The 22,733-nt window shown below is 47.3% G+C and overlaps 1 protein-coding gene across 3 annotated transcripts in view; it reads left to right on the top strand.

The window, feature by feature from the left end:
* The first annotated feature begins 9,023 nt into the window (after window positions 1-9,023).
* Window positions 9,024-22,733, top strand: part of GALNT10 (polypeptide N-acetylgalactosaminyltransferase 10) — a 230,581-nt gene continuing 216,871 nt past the window's right edge. For all 3 annotated transcript variants that reach the window (XM_030826071.1, XM_030826063.1, XM_030826057.1), the window contains exon 1: window positions 9,024-9,319. In XM_030826071.1, coding sequence (XP_030681931.1) covers window positions 9,161-9,319 — 159 coding nt within the window. In that variant the 5' untranslated portion in view covers window positions 9,024-9,160. The remainder of the gene's footprint in view (window positions 9,320-22,733) is intronic.

Genomic DNA, 22,733 nt, shown 5'->3' with positions numbered 1-22,733 from the left:
TTCAGAAGGGGAAGGAGAAATTCCCTTCACCCCTACATAGGCATCCTGCAAACCCTTTCTTTGCATTCAAAATAGGAGTTGAAGTGCCACTACATGCAGAAACTGCACTGAATCCCAAGTGGTGTTCCATGTCTGCCCCCACTTTTCCCATCCTACCTTGCAGGATTTAGTCACAGAATTTTGAAATTAAAAAAGACCTTAAAGAGCATCTGGTTCAACTGCTTTATTTAATACAACCATGTTCTGTGTTTATCTAGACATCTCTCCTTCCTGCTACCATATACACTCACAAACCCACACATCATAAACCTGAGGCTCAGAGAATTTGAGTGACCTGTCTGAGATCACACAGGAAGCTAGAAGCAAAGTCTGGGCTGATTGAGGCCTACCAGGTGCAGGTAGGGAAATTTCAGCTCTAGGAATTTTTTTTCTCTTCCTCTGTATTAGAAGTCTGAGCCTTGTTAAATGACCAACCTGGTGGAGATAGAAATTTGGGTCATTGAGACTAGTGTTAATGAGTTTTCTGAATACAGATTTTAAAGAGGTGGGTGTAGGATTATTAATTAATTGACTGATTGACTCATTTATTTCCAAGACGTTTGTTGAGCACCTATTTTGGGGTAGGTACTGTGCTAAGTATTGGGGATATAACAGGGAACAAAAACATACATGGCAAGTATGAAAGGAAAACAGACTTTGGGACCCCAAAACCACTAAGCCAAAGGGAAAAGTCAAGCTGGGAACTGCTTAGGGAAAACCTGCGTCCCATTCTACTCCCATACAGATAGCATTTCCCTGATGACATATGATGTGGAGCATGTTTTTTTTTTTTTTTTTCTGAGACAGAGTCTCACTCTGTCGCCCAGGCTGGAGTGCAGTGGTGTGATCTCGGCTCACTGCAATCTCCGCTTCCCAGGTTTAAGCAATTCTCCTGCCTCAGCCTCCCGAGTGGCTGGGATTACAGGTGCATGCCACCACATCTGGCTAATTTTTGTATTTTCAGTACAGACGGGGTTTCACCATGTTGGTCAGGCTGGTCTCAAACTCCTGACCTCGTGATCCGCCCGCCTTGGCCTCCCAAAGTGCTGAAATTAGAGGTGTGAGCCACTGCACCCGGTGATGTGGAGTATCTTTTTAATGTGCTTGCTTGTATAAACCAAAAAGTATCTGAGACAAGTCTCAATCAATTTAGGAAGTTTATTTTGCTAAGGTTAGGGATGTGCCCATGACACAGCCTCATGAAGTCCTGACATGTGGCCAAGGGAAATGCAAGTTAAAACACACACCTGTTAGAATGGCCAAAACCCATAACACTAACAGCACCAAGAGCTGGCAAGGATGTGGAACAATGGAAACTGTCATTCATTGCTGGTGGGAATGAAAAATGGTATAGTCACTTTAGAAGCCAGTTTTCCAGTTTCTTGAAAAACTAGAAAAACCCTTACCATATGATCCAGTAATTGAGTTCCTTAGTATTTACCCAAAGGAGTCAAAAATTTATGTCTATGCAAAAACCTGCACATGGGTGTTTGTAGCAGCTTTATTCACAATTGCCAAAACTTGGAAAAACCAATATGTCCTTCAGTAGGTGAATGGACAAACTGTGTTACATCCAGGCAATGGAATATCATTCAGCACTAAAAAGAAATGAGCTATCAAGCCACAAAAGGACACACAGAAGGACCTTAAATGCATATTGCTAAGTGAGAGAGGCCACTCTGAAAAGGCTACTCCATACCGTGTAATTCCAACTGTATGACGTTCTGGAAAAGGCAAAACTATGCAGACAGTAAAAAAATCAGTGGTTGCTGGGTTAGGGGTAGGAAGGATGAATAAATGGACACAGAGGATTTTTAGGGCAGTAAAACTGAGGCAGGAGAATAAGGCCTGGAGGCAGGGAACCTAAGGACTTCCTAGAACTAAATCAAACTGAAAAACCCTGACTTTCTAAGACCAAGTAAATAACTTTGTAACTACTTCTGCTATGACAGGAAACATCCTCTTTATTTGCATAGGATGTACACCAAGTAAATAACTTCGTAACTCCACTTCGGCGTCTTCATTTCCATAGGGTATACACCAAGTAACCAATGGGAAACCTCTAAAGGGTATTTAAACCCCAGAAAACTCTGTAACCAAGCCCTTGAGCTGCTTGCTCAGGCCCCCTCCCACCCTGTGGAGTGTGCTTTTGTTTTAAACAAATCTCTGCTTTTCTTGCTTCATTCTTTCCTTGCTTTGTGCGTTTTTGTCCAATTCTTTGTTCAAAACACCAAAAACCTGGATACCCTCCACCAGTAACAAAACTACTCTGTATGATACTATAATAGTGGATTTGTCATTATACATTTTTCCAAACCCTATTGGTTAGGAGGTGTAATACCAAGAGTGAACCCTAATGTAAACTATGGATTTTGAGTGACGATAATGTTAATGCAAGTTCATCAATTGTAATACATATAATACTATGGTGGGGGATGCTGATAATTCAGGAAGCTATGCATGTGTTGGGACTGGAGTATACAGGAAATTTCTGTACCTTCTACTAAATTTGGCAATGAATCTAAAACTGCTCTAAAAAGTAAAGCCTACTAAAAACAATCAATACCCAAACCAAACACGGTCTGTCTCTGTCCTCACGGGACTTACAGTCCGGTGCGGGAGACAGATATCAAGCAATGACCCAGTAAATGTAAATATTGTGACTGTTAAGGAAAGGCATTGCTAAGAATTTCCATAGCTGGGGAGCTTACTCTGTTTAGGGAGGTCCGTCAGGCTTCTCTGAGAATGTATCATTTGAGCTTGGAAGAAGCAAGAAGGCTTTAAATTTTCAGGAGACACAGAAGTCCAACACTTGTAGCATTCTGGGTTTTGCTTGCAGTCAAGCAGACCTCTCTCGTGTCAACCTGGAAATTATATCATTATAGAGTCATAATTATTCTCATTTTTCAGATGAGGAAATTGAGTAGCTAAGGGACTTGGCCAAGGTGAAAGAGAGTTAGACTGACATGCAGACCTGTTGGTCTGCAGATCTCTTGACTTGCCGACCCATTCTACTTTTACATCTTCTCAGCTCAGGGCTGGTCCAGACCAGCCTGAGGGTATAGTTCTTGACAAATGGGGTCAGTAACAAGGGACCCTAAAAAAGCCAAGGTGAGGACATCTAGTAGGAACGCTTTTCATATCCTCATCAGGGAGACTGAAAGCCTGTGCCTGTCACCTCTCCTCTGGTTGACCCTTCTTGCTGAAGTATATTCTAGGGGGATACTGAAAGACCTGCTTGTTACTGATGACAAGATGAGAAACTGAAGAGTGAGCAAGAGAATACGCAGCTCATTTAAAAAACAAAAGAAAAAAGTAAAGATGGGAATATGTAGAAAGAAAGGAGCTTCTCATTCATCAAATGTATGTTTTAAGCCCTTTCTGTGTGTCAGGCACAAATGTTCCAGGATGGAGGAATACAGCAGGCGATGAGCAGACAGGGCCCTTGCCCCATGCAGCTGATATTCTATTTGGGAGAGCCCAATAATAAACAAGTAAATAAACACATAAATGAGACTACGGCAAAGAGGGATATGTACGCACTGTGAAGAAAACATGGCAGGATGTAAAGCATGGGAGAGAGTGCCCGGGTAGTTAAGGAAGTCTCTGTAAAGAGGTGATATGTAGTCTGGGACCTGAAGGATGAGAGGGAGCCAACAGTGGAGGAAGATCTGGGGAAACAGCTGGCAGAGACAAGAGCTAATGCAAAGGTCTTGGGGCTGGCATGGGCAGAGGGCCTTCAGGGACCAGGAAGAAGGCCAGTGTGGCTGCTTTGGAGCAAATAAGGAGAGTAACAGGAGATGAGAGCAGAGAGGCACAGGCCAGAGCAGGAGATTTTGCCTGACAGCTGAAATTCTGTTCATCCCTCTCAATGTTCCTGTGTTGTCGGGCTTTTATTTCACCCAGCTACTAGTGCTTACATTTGACCAGAGTCTGCGCGGTAAGCCCTTTATGCATATTATCTTATTTAATGCCCACAATAGGCCTAGAGGGCTCAGTCTGAATGTAACATTTTTTATTCAATTTCAGTCAATGACCAGATCAGTTATCCCAGGAAACCAGCCAGAGCTAATAGACTGCCCATGTCTCAAATGGTATTGTCTCAGTGAGTGGAATAAAGCCCCAGAAGCCCACCCCCTGCCTGGCGCATCCCATATTGTAAAAAGTGATCAAAGAGTCCCTGGATTAAAGCTGGGTTCTTGGGCTAGAGTCCCCATTGGGGCCAGACTGGGCTGGCATGCAGCTTTGATCAACAAGTGACATGAGAAAAAGCTCAAATCCAATTTTGTGCAGAATCTTCTAAGGAGCTAGAAGAGGGGATGGGAAGGAGAGAGATGCTGAGTATCTTCCCTCCGGTACTTGATCTTCACTGCTGTGCAGTACTTCACTCAACAGGGGCTTATTGAGCACCTACTGTGTGCCAGACCCGGGAAAGGCCACAGCTTAGTTTGTGTGGCTGGGTGAGAACATGAGTTGAAATCCACACACCTTGGCTCTGTTCTAGCTGCTTTAGCACAAGGAGAGGGGGGATCCTTTTTGTAAGTTCTTCTGCCTGGAAGGAGCACCAATTTTCTGATTCACAATGAAGGGAAATACAATTGTGCATGGCTTAGCGATGGGGATACATTCTGTGAAATGTGTCAATAGGTGATTTCTCATAGAAAACATCATAAAGCATACTTGCACAAACTTCGATAGGATAGCCTAATACACACCTAGGCGATACAGTATAGCCTATTGCTCCTAGGCTACAAACCTGTACAGCATGTTTCTGTACTGAATACTGTAGGCAATTGTAACACAATGGTATTTGTGTATTTAAGCATATCTAAACATAGAAAAGGTATAGTAAAAATAGAGTATTATAGTCTTATGGGAACACCATTGTGTATATACAGTTCATTGTTGACTGAAATGTTGTTGAACAGTACGTGACTTTATGTGCTGACAGAGGCAGGGGACACCATAGAAGGCAAATAAATACAAAGTTCCTGTCTGTTTGGAACTCACATTCTAGACAGGGAGACCAAAAATGATACCTGCTTTGAAGAAAAATCAAGCAAATGGAGATGGTGGTGGTGCTAGTTGATATCTTAGATCAGCTGGTCGGGGAAGCTCTCTCTGAGGCAGGACCCCTGATCTGGTTCTTGAGAGAAGGCGGAGAGAGAACCATGCAAAGGTGTAGAGAAAGAGATTTCTAGACAAGGGCACAGTAAATTTGCAAAGGCCCTGAGGGAATCATCAATTTGGTATATATTTGAGGAATATAGCAAGACCATTGTAACTAGAAGAGAAGGAAAGAAGGCAAAAATTAGAAGTTGGGTCAAATAATGTAAGGCTTTATGGGTTGTGGTAAGGATTCTCACAGATTGTAGGTTGTTTTCTGTTTATTTGTTTTGAGAGACTTGGTCTTGCTTTGTTACCCAGGCTGGAGTGCAATTCTGTGATCATAGCTCACCGCAGCCTGAACTCCTGGGCTCAATCCTCTCACCTCAGCCTCCAGAGTAGACAGAACTACAGACACATGCCACCATGCCTGGCTTCATAGACATATTCTAACATGAAGAGAAGCCATAGGCAAGTCCCAGCAGCAGAGTTAGCCTTGTGTTTGTAAAAAGAACATTCTAGCTGCTCTGTTACCAGCACTGTGCTCAGTGCTATAGCGGCACATAAAAGTTTTTTGCAACATTATCTAATTACCTAAATACTGTGTATCCACTGCAGTATAAAAGACATAGGGCTATTCATAGCAACATTATTCACAGTAGCCAAAAGGTAGAAACAACCCAAATATCCATCTACGGATGAATGAATAAACAAAATGTGGCATACATACAATGGAATAGTATTCAATCTTGAAAAAAGGAATGAAATTTGGCTGAACGTAGTGGCTCACACCTGTAATATCAGCACTTTGGGAGGCCAAGGTGAGAGGATCATTTGAGGCCAGGAGTTTGAGGCCAGCCTGGGCAACATAGCTAGACCTGGTCTCCACAAAAGATTTTTTAAAAATCAGCTGGGTGTGGTGGCATGGGCCGGTAGTTCAAGCTACTTAGGAGGCTGCGGTGGGAGGGTGGCTTGAGCCCAGGAGTTTGAGGCTGCAACCAGCTATGATCTTATGACTGCACCAGCGACTGCACCACTGCACACCTGCCTGGGCAACAGAATAAGACACTGTGTCAAAAAAAAAAAAAAAAAAAAAAAAGAATGAAACTCAGATACATGTTACAACACAAGTGAATCTGAAAAATATTATGAGTGAAATAAACCCAAAACAAAAGAACTAATATGATATGATTCCACTTACATGAGATACGTAGAACAGTCAAATTCAAAAAGGATAAAGTAGAATGGTGGGTGGTTCCCAGCAGTTGTGGTGAGAGGATAATAGGGAGTTAGTGTTTAATGGGTACAGAGTTTCAGTTGGGTTGATGACCAGTTCTGGAGATAGATAGCCATGATAGCTGCACAACAATGTGCATTTACATAATGCCGCTGAATTGTACACTTTAAAATAGTTCAAATGATCAGTTTTACGTATGTTTATCACAAAAAAAACTGTTTTAAAAAAGACATAGAGTTAGGAGCTAGAAATAGAAAAATGGCCATTCTAGTCAGAGGTAACAACAGGTGCAAAGGTCCTGAGGCAGGACTGTGCCTGCCTGAGGCATGCTCTGAGGAACAGCAAGGAGGCCAATGTCACTGGGACACAATAAGGACAGGAAGGAGTGAGGGCTGATCGTATATGGGATGTAGGATCCTGTACTTTTTTAGGAACCTAATGAGAGGTGGGAAGCCACTGTAGGGATTTGAGCAGAGGGGCGATACAATCTAACCTTGGATAAAACAAGATCATTCTGGCTGCCACATTTATTTATTTATTTATTTATTTTTTGAGATAGAGTCTCACTCTGTCGCCAGGCTGGAGTGCAGTGGCACGATCTCGGCTGACTGCAACCTCTGCTTCCTGGGTTCAAGCGATTCTCCTGCCTCAGCCTCCCAAGTAGCTGGGATTACAGGTGCCTGCCACCACACCCAGCTAATTTTTGTATTTTTAGTAGAGATGGGGTTTCACCATGTTGGCCAGGATGGTCTCCATCTCTTGACCTCGTGATCTGCCTGACTTGGCCTCCCAAAGTGCTGGGATTACATGCATTTTTAAATCTGAGTTTCATTTGCCAATGGGTATAAGAAAAGCACGTACCTCACAGGGTAACTGTGAGCATTTAAAGAGGTAATGCATCTCAAGGGCTTAACATGGTGCCTGACACAGAGTAAGCACTCAATAAAAGGTAAGCATTATTGTGATGGAAATCCAAAGAAAGACAACAGTTCCCTGAGGAGGAGTTTTAGAAGGCTTCGTGGAGGAGGTGGCAGTTCAACTAGACACGGAAGGATGAACAAGATTTCCACTGACCTAGAGAAGGGGGTTTTATGGGTAGAAGGAGCTGCGTGGTCAACAGCACAAGAAGGAAAACACAAAGCCTGCAACAGGCTGAGCGAAGTTCAGGGCAGGGCAGAGCAGGGCAGGAGCCAGAACGTTTGATCAGCCCTAGCAGGTCATAGGAGAGGACTGTGATGGACTCTAGAGCAGAGGTGATGGAAGCCTTGAAGGTTTTGCTAAAGAAATCAAGAACTGAGCTGTGATGTCAGAAAACTGAATCCCCATCGCTCAGCCTGGAACTGGAAGAACTGGGAGGCAAGAGTTGTCACAACGCTGGTCAAGGACTAGGGGCGCCTAGGCACGAGGGTCAGCCGCTGAGCTACAGAAGCAGAGAATCAAGAGGACGAATGTGGGGGTGGCAGAGAGTAAGGCAGCCAAGGGGGTGCTCCGTTCCACCGCATCAGGGAGGAGGCAGCTAAGTGACCAGCGTCGAGCGCCCCGAGGAGGAGCCGCTGGCTGGCATCACCGTCGGAGTCCAGCTCCGCGGCCCTCCGCATCGCCCAGAAGCCCGACTCCTCTGTCAAAGCCCTCGCCACAGTTACAGACACATTGCCTGGTCTAGTGAAATTACGTGTTTCGTGTTTCAGCTCCCAGACCTCAGGGCTCAGGTCTGTTTTCATTTCATCTCAGAGCCTGGCACAGTGTTTGGCACATAGTGGCGCTCGCCAACAGTTTGCTGAGAGCTTTCCGGGAAGGGCTCAGTGCGCTTAGGGTCCAAAAGCACGCGTGAGAATGCAGGACATTCTAACTCCAAGGGGGTTGGACTTGCGTGAGGAAAAGTGCCGCAGAGAGGCCACTGTCACCTACCCGCCGGTTTGCAGGATCTACAGACGGGCGGCGGGCGGGCACAGCTCCCCACAGTTTGCAGAGGGCGTTCACACCTAACGCCAGGGGCCTCCTAGAGGAAGAAAACCAGGGCCCGCCCGCGGAACGGTGAGCGTGGAGCACGGCTGTGACCCCGTTTCATGGCCGGGAACACCGAGTCGCCGGGGTCAAAGTAGGTCCGCAGGTCCTGAGGGCCGAGCCTAGGTGGTCTGGAAGTGACAGCCCCGGGGGCTGCAGGCGCAGAACGCCCGGCGGGGCCACAGCACTATTTGCATATCCCCAGGGAGGCAGCAAACGTTCGGCTGCAGTCCCGGGAGGAGGTTGCCGGGCGGGGCGGCAGGGTACCCGGGCGCGCGGACATGCACCCCACCCAGCGGGGCCCAGCCCGCACCAGTTAGCGCCCAACTCGCCAACTCCGGGACTTTCGCAAAGCTCCAGAGGGCGGGGGAGCCGCCGAGGAGCGGGACGCACCATCGCGGCTCGAGAGGGGGGAAGCGCTCCGGCCCGGCACCCTGCCGCGCCCAGGCGGGCCGAGACGCTCCGCGAGAGGGCCGAGCCGGCGGAGCAGAGAGTCGGCGGTCGACGCGGGGGCGGGCGGCTCGGAGGGGGCTCCTCGGCGGGGCCCGGGGTCGGCGGGGGCGGTGGCCACGACCCCCCCGTGCCGGCGGCGTGGTGGCGGCGCCCGGCTCCCCGGCCGGCGAGCGGCGGAAGTGCCGCGGAGTTGGAGCGGGGCCGGCGCCGCGGCCGCTTCTGCTCGCTGAGGTGCTGCCGCCGCCGGGCGGACGGGCGGACGCGCGGAGCTGGGGGCGGCGCGGCGGGGCCGGCGGGGCGCGGCGGGGCTGACCGGCCCCGATGAGGCGGAAGGAGAAGCGGCTCCTGCAGGCGGTGGCGCTGGTGCTGGCGGCCCTGGTCCTCCTGCCCAACGTGGGGCTTTGGGCGCTCTACCGCGAGCGGCAGCCCGACGGCACCCCTGGGGGATCGGGGGCGGCAGTGGCGCCGGCGGCGGGACAGGTGAGTCTCCCCGTTGCTACAGGCCGGGAACACCCCCTTCCCGAATTCACGTTTAGCCTGTGGTTCCTTCCTCCACCTTCTGCTGTCTGCCTCCTCAGAGTCAGCTCCGAGACTCTTCAGCTCTTCCCATTTTCCAGATGGGAAAACTGAGTCCTGTCAGGACTTGTCCAGGGTCCCACGCCAGTCAGAGACTGAGTCCGAACTAGAACTCAGGACGCTATTTCTCACCACATGTTACCACCTTCCTTTCTGTCCCCGTCTAGTATTCCTTGACGTCTTCCAGCGGATCTCTTTTGAAGGATCCTATCTGCATCCCTGTATCCCAGGATGACTCCTGCCTTGTGCCAATAGGAATGAAGATTCTGGTTCTTCTATTTGGTGTCCAGGTCCTCTCTGCTCCCCTCCTCCCACCCCCCCCCCCCCACAACCCCTACCTGCTGATCCCAGTGTTCTTTGCTCAGGTCAGCCCTTTTCCTGATTTCTCATCTGCCCAACGAGACACCCAGGCCTTCCTCTTCTCCCCATTTATTCAACACCCCCACCCCCCAACTCTAGCCTTTTCCTTTCTCAGATCCTGTGGATTCCTTGCAGAATGTAAAGATCATGCTCCGCTTAATGCTTCAAGCCCCTGGGGGTGGAGAAGGGGGTAAGCTCCTGGTCCTTGAAGGACCTGCTGCCTTTGACCTTATGGGAGTCCAGAGGTGGGGCTCTGGTGGGGGGACCCCCAAAATGTCCCAGAGGCTATTGGTGCCCAGTGTCCTGAGGATGGAACACCAGAAGCCTCCCCTATCTCTTCTGAACTTGTCTAGTCTGGTTAGTTTGTAGTGTTTATTGCAGCCAAAACTGGGATCAGAATGGTTTCTGCCTCCTTTGAACTTACCCATGTATGTTTGTGTGTGTGTGTGCGTGCACGCATTTAGACTAGCAGCTCCCTGATAGCAGAAGCTCTGTCACATCACTCCCACCCTCCCAGGAGGTGCTAGTGAGTGTATTGCTTAGACTGTTTCATATAGTGGAACATTTCAGGCTTTCTTACGGGATTTCTCTGGTCCCATGAGAAGTGGATAATTTGTGTATCAGGGTCAGACTTGACTGATTGTTGGCTGGCCTCGACGAAAGAGGCTGGCTTTTCTGAGATTGATGGTTTTCCTTATTCTTCCCAGTATCAGGCTGCTGTCTAGGCAGTCTGGCATCTGGAGCACAGAGGGCTGTTTGCTACAGAGCTGACCAATTTGAGCTCTGCCTGTCACTCTATTAATTGTTGCAAAGCATCCCAGAGGGTCTCATTGATCTTTCTGGTAGAACTTACTGTTTAGAAACTAAGGTTTCCATCTCTTTCCTAAACCCCTGGTTCAAACCCTGACAGCTAGCTTAGACCTCTCTCCCTGAAATTCTGTATCTGTATGGATTTTCCTTTCATGAAATCTCTTTCCTCTGTTCCTATTCAGTACCCGCATCAGAGTCAGGAGTTCCAGGGTTCTGACCTCAGCTCTACCACTAACTTACTGTGTGTGTCCTTGATCACCTTTCATCTCCTTCTCTGAGCCTTACTTTCTTGATCTGTAAACCATGATTATTGGTCCAGTTCTAACATTCTGTGATACTATCAGTTAATCAATGAGGAATACAATGGTCCCTTCTTTTTTTCTGTCTTGAGTCCGGAGTTCCTTGTAGCATCCCTAGCTGTGGAGGCTCCATACTGGACACAGCCCCAGGTCAAGGGGGAGTGTCCTACCCTAGTGCAAACTCTCCTTTAGAATAGCTGTAGCCCATTCTAAAATAGCGCTTGACATTCTGCCTCTTCTTGGAGAAAGCCCTCGTATTTCATTTGCTATAGATGCCAAAGACATCCTGATTTTCATTTCTGTAGACCCAGATGTGTAGAGAAGGTCAAGGTTAACTGCCAGTTTGGCCTGAGCTTTCAAAGTAAATTACTCACTTGCGCAAGAGGGTATTGATGGAGTAAGGCAGCCTTTTGGGCAGGGAGAAAGGGGAGCAACAGCTGGGTGCTGCTCAGAGCCCCTAACTGAAATGGATAGACAGGCTCATCTGGGAAGATCTAGTTTTTGTTCATTTCTTTTTCTCTGGAATAGCATGAAGAGGAGGAGGAAAAAGTGGTGAAAGGGGTTTGGGGGGTTGGGGGGGATACCAACTGATTATTCTTGCTCTAAAGAAGATCTCTTTGCTTCCTGGGAGCAGCAGAATGGAGCTGTTTCCCCAATGATAAGCTCTTCTAGGTGCTACAGGATTCAGCATTCATCTGCTGCCTTTCAAGAACGCCCTGCCAAATTTCCACACAGCCCCTTTTTGTTTCACTCTCCCACAGATGCAGAGCACTGGGCTTGGCCCCCGGTCCCTTGTTTGAATGTCAGCTGGCCTTGAGGAAAGAGGCTGACTTCTCGGAGTGATGGTGTTCCATCCCTCATCCCAGTGTACTGGAACATACACGTAACATGCCAGGCTGCTATCTGGGAAATCTGGCATCTTGAGCATACAGAGCACTTTCGACAGGGCTGACCAGTTCTGAGCTCAGCCTGTCATTCTTGTAATTGTTGAGAATCATCTTTGAGCATCTCGTTGATCCTTCTGGTAGAAATAACTGCAGAGGCACTGGAGGGAAGTCTGACAGGACTTTATCCAAATGAAAAATGTGTTCCATATGGGTTTGAAAGAAGATTCTTTGAGAGTAACATATCCACTACTTGAGTAGTCCTCTAACTCCTTGATTTCTCCACTGGATTAAAGGACAGAGTTTCAAATTAAGAGTGTTTATCATCTGCTAGAATGAAAGTCTACATAACTGTCATGCCAGCTCATCCTGGGTGTACCTCTGGAGCTGGGTGGGATAGCTGATTTATAAAGGACACATAATGCTTCTAGGATTTCAGCAGTCATCTGGTCAGACAGTTGGCTTCTTGGGAAACTGCAAAACCAAGCAAGAAATGCCAGTCTTGAAGCCATCTTCCTTTTAATTTGTGGGTCCCTCTCATTCCAAGCCCCAATCTGTTTAACATCTTGGTTTAATTCAACAGTCTGTTTCATATTCCAGGTTTGGGACAGGTTATTAAAAGCTCAAGTTAGGAAACTCAGTGCAGTCTCTCCTCATTTCTGAGCCATAATCTCTTGTTGAAAAATGACTTCACTGGATAATAGCATATGTGGAATAGAAATTGGTGGAATAATGGAATACCGGTGACTTTAATTTTCAAGTATCAGGATTTCTTTTTCATTGTGTTAGAGCTGAACTTTATTCTTAGAACATCCAGAAATCAATATGTTTTTTTCTCTTTTTTCAGTCTTCCTGGTGGCAGAAGCCTTGCCCATCAGAAAGTTAAGTATAGAAATGTAGCCTTGGAACGATTTCCTGAATTTTCCACAGAAGGGCTAGTATCCTTTAGCTTGCTAATCACTCCTCTGTCTGCATGCCCAGGTGAAATCTGATGCCACTAGGGAAGGGTTGTTGATTTGCCAGAACATTCTTTCTCTCATTCTTGGCTTGCTGTCTACCAAGGAGTCCAACTGAGGAAGGCCTGGGAACAGAGACCTGGCTTTTAGTCCTTTCTCCTGCCCTAAACTCACTGTGTGTCCTCAGGAAAGAGGTTTAACCTCTCTGGGCCTTGGATTCATCATCTGTGAAGTGAGGCTTAGATTCAGAAGGGAAAATGCAAATGCATATTGTAATGATGCTTCCCCTCCCATGGCCAGGGCAGACATTGCTAGTCAATCTTTTTGTTACTAATACCAGACTTGGGCTCAGACTGTTTCTCAGCAGGGCTACTCAAGTAGAGTTAATGACATATGGAAACTCATTAGCAATGTAGGGAATAGATACTGTGTTAGTGCTTTTCCAACTCTTACATCCTGAGGTTCTGTGAGTATGCTTGGAAGCACGTCTGAATAGTGATAGTATATTTAAACAGGCCTCTGTATCTAACTTGTAATGAGGCCACAACTTAAGGGTATGTTCATATTTGAATGTCTTTTCTCAGGCTGTAGTCTAAGGATGTTCAGCCTTTGATCTGTTGGTTCCAGTGACACGGTAACAGATAATGGAATCAGGAATGAAAAGCAAAAGCCCATTTAAAAGATAACCATCTAGCTTGCTAATTGTACCTTGTCCACAGTCAGCTCTTACACAGAGATGGCATCAGGATCTCCTCACTGAATCAAAAGCACCTTGAGGCAAACCTGGCAGCTACAAGTAACCCCCGTGGCAGCTAAATGCTCCTGACTGTGTTTGCAGAGCTTTCTGTGTTTTACATATATCTGACCCTCTGCATCCCATATATGTGTCAGAACTGGTAAGGGAAGGCCTTGAATAAGAGTCTTCAGAGAACTTCTCTCTTCATGCGCAGTAGAGTGGGGAAAGGAGGTAGCGCATATACACGTGAATTCCAACGGCAAGAAGTGTATCATGGCCTCCCTGCTGGAAATGTCTTAAGGTAGGAACACATCCTCCTCTAGCACAAAGCACAAGATTTGGCACTTGGAAGACAGGATGTGTTTGCTGAATGATTGAAATATATCAGAGCAGGCAGGGGGCTGCAGAAGTCATCTAGTCCAATCTCCTCAATTTGTAGGTATGAAAACTGAGGCCGAGAAAAGGGGAAACAAATTAAACAAGTTCCCATAGGGAGGAACGCAGATCAGAATCCATTCTCCAAGTTCTTGTTCTGTTTCACCATGAGAAATTTTTTTCCCTCCATATACTAATATTTGATCCTTCTCTACCATTATTTCTTTCAGGAGCCAAGATTATCACCCCAAATTTCGGAGGCCACTGCTTAATGAGACCAATTATCTGCTGGAACCTATCTGACTATTTTTTTGTAGACCTATTTTTGTACATTTTCTTTCCAACATTTTATAGTGTTTTGTTTTTGTTTTTGTTTTTGTTTTGAGATGGAGTTTTGCTCTTGTTGCCCAGGCTGGAGTGCAATGGTGCGATCTTGGCCCGTCGCAACCTCCACCTCCCAGGTTCAAGTGATTATCCTGCCTCAGCCTTCCCAAGTAGCTGGGATTATAGGCATGCGCCACCAAGCCTGGCTAATTTTGTATTTTTAGTAGAGATGGAGTTTTTCCGTGTGGGTCAGGCTGGTCTCAAACTCTTGACCTCAGGTGACCTGCCCACCTCAGCCTCCCAAAGTGCTGGGATTACAGGCATGAGCCACCACACCCAGCCTCATTTTATAGTTTTAAAAGCAACTAAAATGGATTAAAATTTAAGGTGGCAAAGGGAGAAGAGTAGAGGAATTAAAGGCTGTGTAGTACATGGCACGATTACTGCTATCCCTGACAGACAGAGAGAACTTGAGCCTAAGAACCACCTCAGATTCTCTATCAGTTGCAAGTAACAAAACAAATTGAGCCATGTGGGCTGAAATGAATAAGGGAATATATTGGCTCCCGTGACTGTAGTTGGCTTCAGGTATGGTGTGATCTAGAGGTTTGTGGCATCGTCAGGGCTCAGTCTCCTTTCCTCTGGTTTCTGTTGGTTCTGACTTTCTCTGTGTGTTGGCTTTGTTCTATTCTGAGGCTCCATGGCAGCAAAAAATGGTAGTAGCTCTTTCAGACCTCAGATCCACACCTAGATCCTAGAGGAGAGGCTCGGTCTCCTCTGGTAGCTTCTACAGAAGACAGAGAACATCTTTTCTGTAAGTTCTAGCAAGATTTTAGGTATTACCGGTCCACTTTGGATCTAATGTGCTGTCTGAACCGTTCGCAGATTTCAGGAGGAGAAGCTGTATTGATTGACTTTACCTACCCTGGAGCTAGGAGTGGAGTCAGGTTACCCAGATCTAAGAAGAGCAGTTCCCCAGAGAAGACTCTGGGTGCTGCTTTTGGGAAGAGGAGGAAGATATCTAGAGAAGAAGCCCACAAATATCCACTCCAGAGTCCTGCTGACACAGTGTTCCAGGCAATAATCACTCCTTGGGGCTGAGATTTGGTCCTGGAGAGAAAACCCCTTTGCCACCCTGGACCCTGTCTAACATCCATCTTCCCTGCAGCCTTGCCCCTAGACCTGACTAACCCCTGCCGGGGCAGCCTGGGTTAGCATTCTTTCCAACCAGGGCCGGGAGACCTGTATATAAATCTGTCATGCAATGCTGTAATTGTTTTTAATCTGTCCAGACTGTCTGCTTCCTAAAGGCAAGAACTAACCATTTTTGGGCACTGAACCTGCAGTCTGGAGGTCTGTGTTTTCATTCCAGCACTGCCACCCCTTGGCTGAGATGATTAGCTGTGTGGACCTCAGTTTGTTGCTGAGGAAGGCTTGGGTGCAAATGCTTGCCAACACACAGTGGAGGGTGGAGATGAAGAGCGGTTGAAAGCTGTCTTTATTGAATCTTACTTACCAGTTCTGCCGCTGCCTTCCTTTCCCCTCACAGACGTCCCGAGAACTGTCTCCCCTGCCCCCATACACACTAAAAGTCAATTCATTGAAAATTTCTCTCAAGCTGAAAAAGAACTTCTGTCTCTGCAGCTTCCACGTTTTTTCTGCCTGGCCCTCTTAGCTGGAGGAGGTGGAGTGTTCATACTTTGGAAGCTAGAGGAAGCTAAACAATTCTGCTTGCTGTGGTGGGTGGGTGTGTATTTATGCGTGTGTAGCTTTCTCTCCATGTGTCTCTCTTCTCTCTCTCTTATCTTTGGATGGTTCCTGTTTGCTGCCCTCTGCTGAGTGTAGATAGGAGAGAAAAGAAAAAAGCAGGCCTGTTTTTTTCCTTCCCTGTGGCTTTAAGAGAATGCTGAGCTTCAGATGCTAAATTGTCTTCAGTTTTCTCAGGTAATGAAAGCCACAGCATAAAATGATACTGATCCAAAGAATGATGATGATATGGTTGATAATGTTAATAGTAGTAATAGCAGTTACCATTTATTTAGCACTTACTCTGCTAGGTCCTTTACCTGTACATCTGTTAAATATTGTTGTAACCAGGTAGGAAAGAAGGAAGGAACCGAAGCTCGAAGAGGGGCAGGTGCTTGCCCAAGGATGCACAGCATGTAGTGGTGGAGCTGGTATTTGAACTCTGACCTAGTGCTAAGTCCTTAACCACCATACTTCCTCCATATCTGAGCAGGACAACGGACCTGTCTTCCACCCCTGCCCCTTAAGCCCTTCCTGCAAGCCTGGACATCTGAGCAGGTGAGAGAGATCATTGCCCTAAGACAGCCTCTTCAGTAGCTGAAGTGGAGTGCATAGGGTCATGTGGTGGTGGTGTGCTCTGGAAGAGAAACCTCTTCCTCAGCCTCCTTCTGTCTCTGTTCTTCTTGGTTTGAGGCATGTGGGGCTGCGTATAGTGCTCTAGCTTTGGAGCTACACTGCCTGATTCAAAACCCGAGGCTTGGGCAAGCTTGACCTGTGTGCCTGGAATTCTTAGTCTGTAAAATGGTAGTAATGTTAACTGTGGCAGAGAGTTCTCGTGAGGGTTCAGTGAGTCACTGTGGGCAAAACACCAAACACAATGCTTGGTACAGAACAAGTGCTCGGTAAACATGGTGATGCTGCTGTCTTTGTGAAGTGCCTCGCCTCTGGAAGGGACTCAATTCTCTGTGGCTTCCCTTTGGTGGAGGTAGGGAGGGCTGCATAACATTGTCATTGTCTAGAAGGTGAGCAATTCAAAGATAAGTGGTTGGCTTGACAGCACAGGGTTCAGAAGAAGTGGAAGAAGCCAGGTGGGTACAGTCTCTGATTATTGGGGGTGGGAAGGAAATTGTGCATGCAGAAGCTGCTCTTTGTACCCCTCTCCCTGAAACTTTGGAATGCGAAGCAATTGTTGGGGATGCCTTCTCAACTCCCACTGTCGACAACCCAGACCCTCTGTATCCTTCTAGATTCAGCTCATAGCCTGCTGCCTCCGGGAAGTGTTCTTTGGTTACTCCAGCCCCCAAGGGTCACTCAAGGGTCTTGGCTCCTCTGAGCCTTGATTTTCTCATCTGCCTACTTAGATCAGAGGCCCTTCCAGAAGACTTCTAACATCCTTCTTCCCTGCAACCTTGCCCCTAGACCTGACTAACCCCTGCCAGGGCAACTTGGGTTAGCATTCTTTCCACCGAGGGCCCAGAGACCTGTATATAAATCTGTCATGCAATGCTGTAATTGTTTTTAATCTGTCCAGACTGTCTGCTTCCTAAAGGCAGGAACTAACCTCTCTCTTGGTCACTCTTGTTTGCCTAAAATATTTGCTAAATGGCTGAGGGGGTGAGTGAGTAAGTGAATCATATGGTTGGTACTCAGTAACTGCTGGCTGAGTACTGGAAGCTTAGCCTTAGGAATGGTTCTTCTTGAACTTCAGGGTGCTTCACAATCCCTAGGGAGCCTGTTAAGGATGGTGACTGTTAAGGATCCATGTTAAGGATCCATGCCCAAGGAGCATGAAGGCGCTGGTTTGGGCTTGGCCGAGGATCACATATTTAACAAATCCTACTGAGGGTCCAACAGGGAACTCCTCTCCACCCACCTGACAGGAGACAGACCTCTCTTTCCCCAGGGACCCACTCCATTCTCCCCAGGAGTGCTTTGGAACCAGCCCTTGAACTTCTGTTCCTGGGGAGTGTGTTTATCTGCAGCTTCCCAAGTTGTCTATCAGCACCCACAGGGGAGCTCTGTGGTACTTTTAGAAGTGGCACTGTATCTGATGCGAGCAGATCAGGCTCTAGTTCAGGACAGGGATGGGAGGTGCACTTTGGAATCCCTCTCCTGTGGGCTGCAAGGATTGGCTGGGGCCACAGAGCTTTGTTTTCCGTTGATGCCCACAGTCTGCTGCTCTTCTAGGATGGGTGCTCTGCCTTCCTGCCATGGGCAAGGATGAGGTGCCTCTATGTGGGTGATGGGCTGAACTAGTGGGTCTCTTGAGAAGGGGTAGTATTGTGGAGACCCCGTAAACCTCTCCCTTGTACTGGAGAGAGCAGAGGAGCGAGTGTGGAGTTGGGAACCAATGTGACCTGATCCCTAGGCCCAGCTCTGCCACTTGCCAGCTCTGTGCCTGACCTCTGGGTCTTCCGGCTCCTTCTCCTAAAATGAGCAAAGTCATCGCTACTTCCTAATGTCGTGGTGATGATTAGATTAAATTAAATTAAAGTTGTGAGGATTGAGGTACAGAGAGGTCAGGTAACATATCCAGGGCCATGCAGCTAGGAAGTGATGGAAACAGGATTCCAGCCCAGGTGGGATGCTTCCTTCCGGTATCTGCACCAGCCACTGACTAGATAGTCTGGGGCGAGTCTGTGGGTCTGCCCCTGCTCACAGGGACTTGAGGAGGCCTCAGTGGGAGGTTATCACTGACAGCCCCATGAGCCTGGTTCTTGGATTTGTTGTTGTTGGCTCCAGAAAGCTCTTTCAGCTGAATACCCAGGCAGCCGTGCCAGGGCAGGGATTATAGCAAGTCCCACGTGCCGCCTGTATGCCGCACTCAGGCAGACTCCCACGAGCCCAGTTCTCCAGGGTTGTGTGTGTGTGTTTGTGTGGGTCTCCCTTGTGAGTTACAAATGTCAGCCTCCTCTGAGAGTCGGGCTGCTGAGCAGCGGGGCCGACGGGCTTCTGGAGGGAAGGGGGTTTCTTCGAGGGAACAGGTTGGAAACATCTGGCAAGGGTGTGTATGTGAAAATTACGTCCTGCTGCTAAAGCACATTGTATGTTCTCAACTGAAAACTGTTATTTTTTGCATGTTTCCTCCTGAGTATTGATCAGTCAGCTGCTGAGAGTTAAAATGTGTGTGTGTGTACCTATTTGTGAAATAACCAGTTTCTAAATTTGGTACCTAATTTCAGTGAAAAGTTAGTAATTCTGTTCTTGGAGAGCCAGGGTCTGTCGTTTGGAATTGTGGTTATTTTATTAATAATAAACCTTAATGGCTGTTTCATTCAGAGAGCTTCTTTTATTAATTTCTTTGACCTTTATGTATTTTTAATCACCTTACCTGTATACTTTAATGGAAGTTGCAAACTGGTGGTCTGTGGGCCAGATGCAGCCCAGAGATATGTTTTGTGTGCCTTGAACAGTGCTGGCCCATAGATAGTTGGGTTTCTTTATTTTTAAATGTTTAGATGTTACCAGTACCTAAACATGAGAATATTTCCTATTTTAAGACAATTCTATACTAATTTCTGTTTTTTGTTGTTGTTGTTTTGTTTTTTTTAAATCGAAAGTCCAGCTGCTGAGTTCAGTTTCAAGTTTTGTGAGAATTTGCTGGATGTGGGAGCAGCTGTCTCCTCTAGACAGACCCTAGCTCTCCAGTTGGCCACCACCCCTGCTGCACTTAGTGGTCTCAAACCTGGGCACCTCACCCTTTCACACAACTGGCCGGGCTGCAGGAGACATTCGACTTTGGGAGCCCTCCTTTATGATATGCAAATTCCCATAGCCTTTTCCCAGTTCTGTGTCATGGTAGAGGCAGGGCGGGGCTTACAGTCCCCATTTCACGATGCAAAAACTGAGGTTCAAAGAGCATAAGTGACACGACTCGTCACAAAGCCAGTAAGTTGACGCTAATCCTTCTGTCTCTAAGACTAATGTACTTTTCAGAGAAAAAATAATAATTACTTGGAAGTATAAGTATATAAACCTTAGGTTCTGACAGACTCACTTATGTTTATATTTAGATGATTCTTGCTCTATCTCAGCTCAAGAAACCATTTACCTTGCTTCTGTCTGTTTCCAGGTATCTGAATTTCAGGTCTACCCTGTCTAATAAAGTTTTTTTTGTTTTGTTTTTGTTTTTTTTTAGCCATGTCAGGGGCTGCTCTAGATTTGTTAGAAATGATGTAGGTACAGGCCAGGCATGGTGGCTCACACCTGTAATCCCAGCACTTTGGGAGGCCAACGTGGGCAGATGACGAGATCAGGAGTTTGACACCAGCCTGGCCAACACGGTGAAACCCCATCTCTACTAAAAATACAAAAATTAGCCAAGTGTAGTGGCGCGCTCCTGTAATCCCAGCTCCTCAGCAGGCTGAGGTAGGAGAATCATTTGAAGCTGGGAGGCGGAGGTTGCAGTGAGCTGAGATAGCACCACTGCACTCCAGCCTGGGCAACAGAGCAAGACTCCGTCTCGAGGAAAAAAAAAAAGAAGAAATGATGTAGATATAGAATCCACCTTGTTTTCTGCCTGTGCTTCCTGACATGTCAGGAAACCCCAGAATGTATCTTCCTATTATTGGGCAAGTGTTAGGATCCATTAAATGAGAGTGAAGACAGCTTTCCCAGCAGAAATGGTACATGCTCCACTCCCTGGTCTGAGGGGACCTCACAGGCACCCAGGATGTTTCTAGGAAAGAGAGAACCTGGATGAGAACAGCTTAGGTCCCCCCCAGAGGCAGCTGAACATAGCCACTCATGTCTCTGAAAGTAGGGTTCGTTGCCCGGGCAGGAGTGGGGGCCCTTCTGCCGCCATTTCAAGAACCTTCCCTTAGAGGCTCTAGGTGGCTCCTGGTGTGGCAGTGGAGCATGGAGTGTGGAGCACAGCTCAGTGTGGTGGCCAGGAGTTAGCTTTGTCCTTGAGCACTGGCTCCACAGCAGAAACAATGATGATCATTAGTTTATTGAGCTCTTACTGCGTGCCATGCATTGTGCCCATCTCAGTTCATCAGCACTGTAATCCCAAGGGGTGAGTGCCCTTACTGTTGTCATTTTACAGATGGGAAAACTGAGGCTCAGGAAACTTAAGTCACTTCCCAGGCCTGTACAAGAAACAAGTGGTGGGACTCAAACTCAGATTTCTGACTCTCCAACTTGTGCTCTTAGCTACCATATTTTATTGACTCCTCTGGGCAAGTCTTTTAACATCTTTTGGCCTCCATTTCCTCACCTGTAAGTGGGAATAATACCTTCTTGGCACGAGCAGAGTCATTTTTCCCACCCATAACTCTTCCTGCCACCCCTCCCTCTGGGTGGTTGTCAGACACTGGTGTGGTATAAGCTGTCTTTCCCACTAGGGTGGGGCCTCTCTGCTTGTGGGGTTGGGGTCTCCCAGCAGAGTCAGCCTGGGGTGCACCTCCCTGCTTCTTCCTTTCACAGCTTAGACCCCCCTCGCCTGCTATCCCGCACTCTCCCCTGGCAGCGAGAGAGGCAGCTGAGGGCTCCCGCCATCCAAGCCCTGCCAGGGAACAATGGGGCACATTAAGAAGGCTGCCAAGTGCCAAGCCAGAGGTATTAAAGGGACATTTGATTAGTTTTAACTCTAATTGTCAGGCTTTTGCTTTCTTTTGTTCTCTGTAGCAGTTAAGGGTGGGGGGAAGCCCTGGTGTGAGTTTCCTCCCTCTGTGACTTGTATGGACTCTCTTTGACTTTGGGTGTGAGTATGACTCTTTCACCTATCTCCTATTCTCAGGCCTCTCCTCTCTCTGTCTGTGTGTGTTTCTCTGTCTTTCCTTCCACCTCCCCCAGCAACCCTGATAGTCTCCATGCTGTGTGTCTCTCTTAGCAAATATGATGAGAAATGACACTAAAGAAGCCATAAGCCTACCATGGTGGAATCCACAATTTCAAGGAATTGTATCTTTTATCATATCCAGTCTCCCTCAACCTTATCCCTGCCAAATGGTTACTATCTTTGACTTGAACACCTCCAGTGATGGGGAACTCACCTCCTTTAGCTCAGCAGAGTCCTAGGTAGTCTGCTGTGGCTCAGAGGTGACCTAAGAATTTCTTGAGTACCCTCTACCCATCCCTTCAGGCACCTCTGAAATCTTTTTCTCCCCAGAAAGCCTTCCCTGATCTTTCCAGTTAGAATTAATCTGTCTCTTGGAAATGCCTACAAAACTTAATTTGTACAACTGTGGTGGCGTGAATGTTATAGTGCCATGTATTGCCATTTCCCTAGGTGGAGGAATGTATTGTTGAAGGAGCCTTCCTAGCAGGACATCCCCTTGGATGAGGCTCCAGCTGGGAAGAAGAGATCCTAGAGCTCTCTCTTGTGAGCCTGGGCTTCCTCCTCTTTCGAAAAGTTCCATTCCCAAACTTGACCACTGTGTTTTATGTGATCTTTTAGTCCAGAGAATATTCTAGGTTTTTACAGGCCATATAGTCTCTGCCACAACTACTCAATCTGTCTTTGTAGCGTGAGGGTGGCCATAGACACTACATAAACCAATGAGAGTGCTGTGTTCCAATAAAGCTTTATTTGCAAAAGTAGTCAGCAAGCTGGATTGCCAGGCCATGGTTTGCTGACCGCTTTCTAGTCTTTTCATGATGAAAGAGCCCTGGGTTTTGAGGCAGGAGCCTGACTCCTCAGGTAGGAGCCACCTTGAGTTGCCTAGTGACCCTAGTTGGGTCCCTGACTCAAGGGTGCCTCCGTCCTCTCCTATATAAGCTGTGTTAATTGGGATGACAAGTTCTAAGGATCCCTCCAGCTTTTGATATTCAGTGAGGCCCTGAATTCTCTGCTGGATCTGACTGCATCTCTGAAACAGATTCCAA

The sequence above is a fragment of the Nomascus leucogenys genome, chromosome 2, assembly GCF_006542625.1.
Source record: "Nomascus leucogenys isolate Asia chromosome 2, Asia_NLE_v1, whole genome shotgun sequence".
Taxonomy (NCBI): domain Eukaryota; kingdom Metazoa; phylum Chordata; class Mammalia; order Primates; family Hylobatidae; genus Nomascus; species Nomascus leucogenys.
Note: the sequence above shows the minus strand (reverse complement) of the source record. Positions and strands in the feature narration are given on the sequence as shown.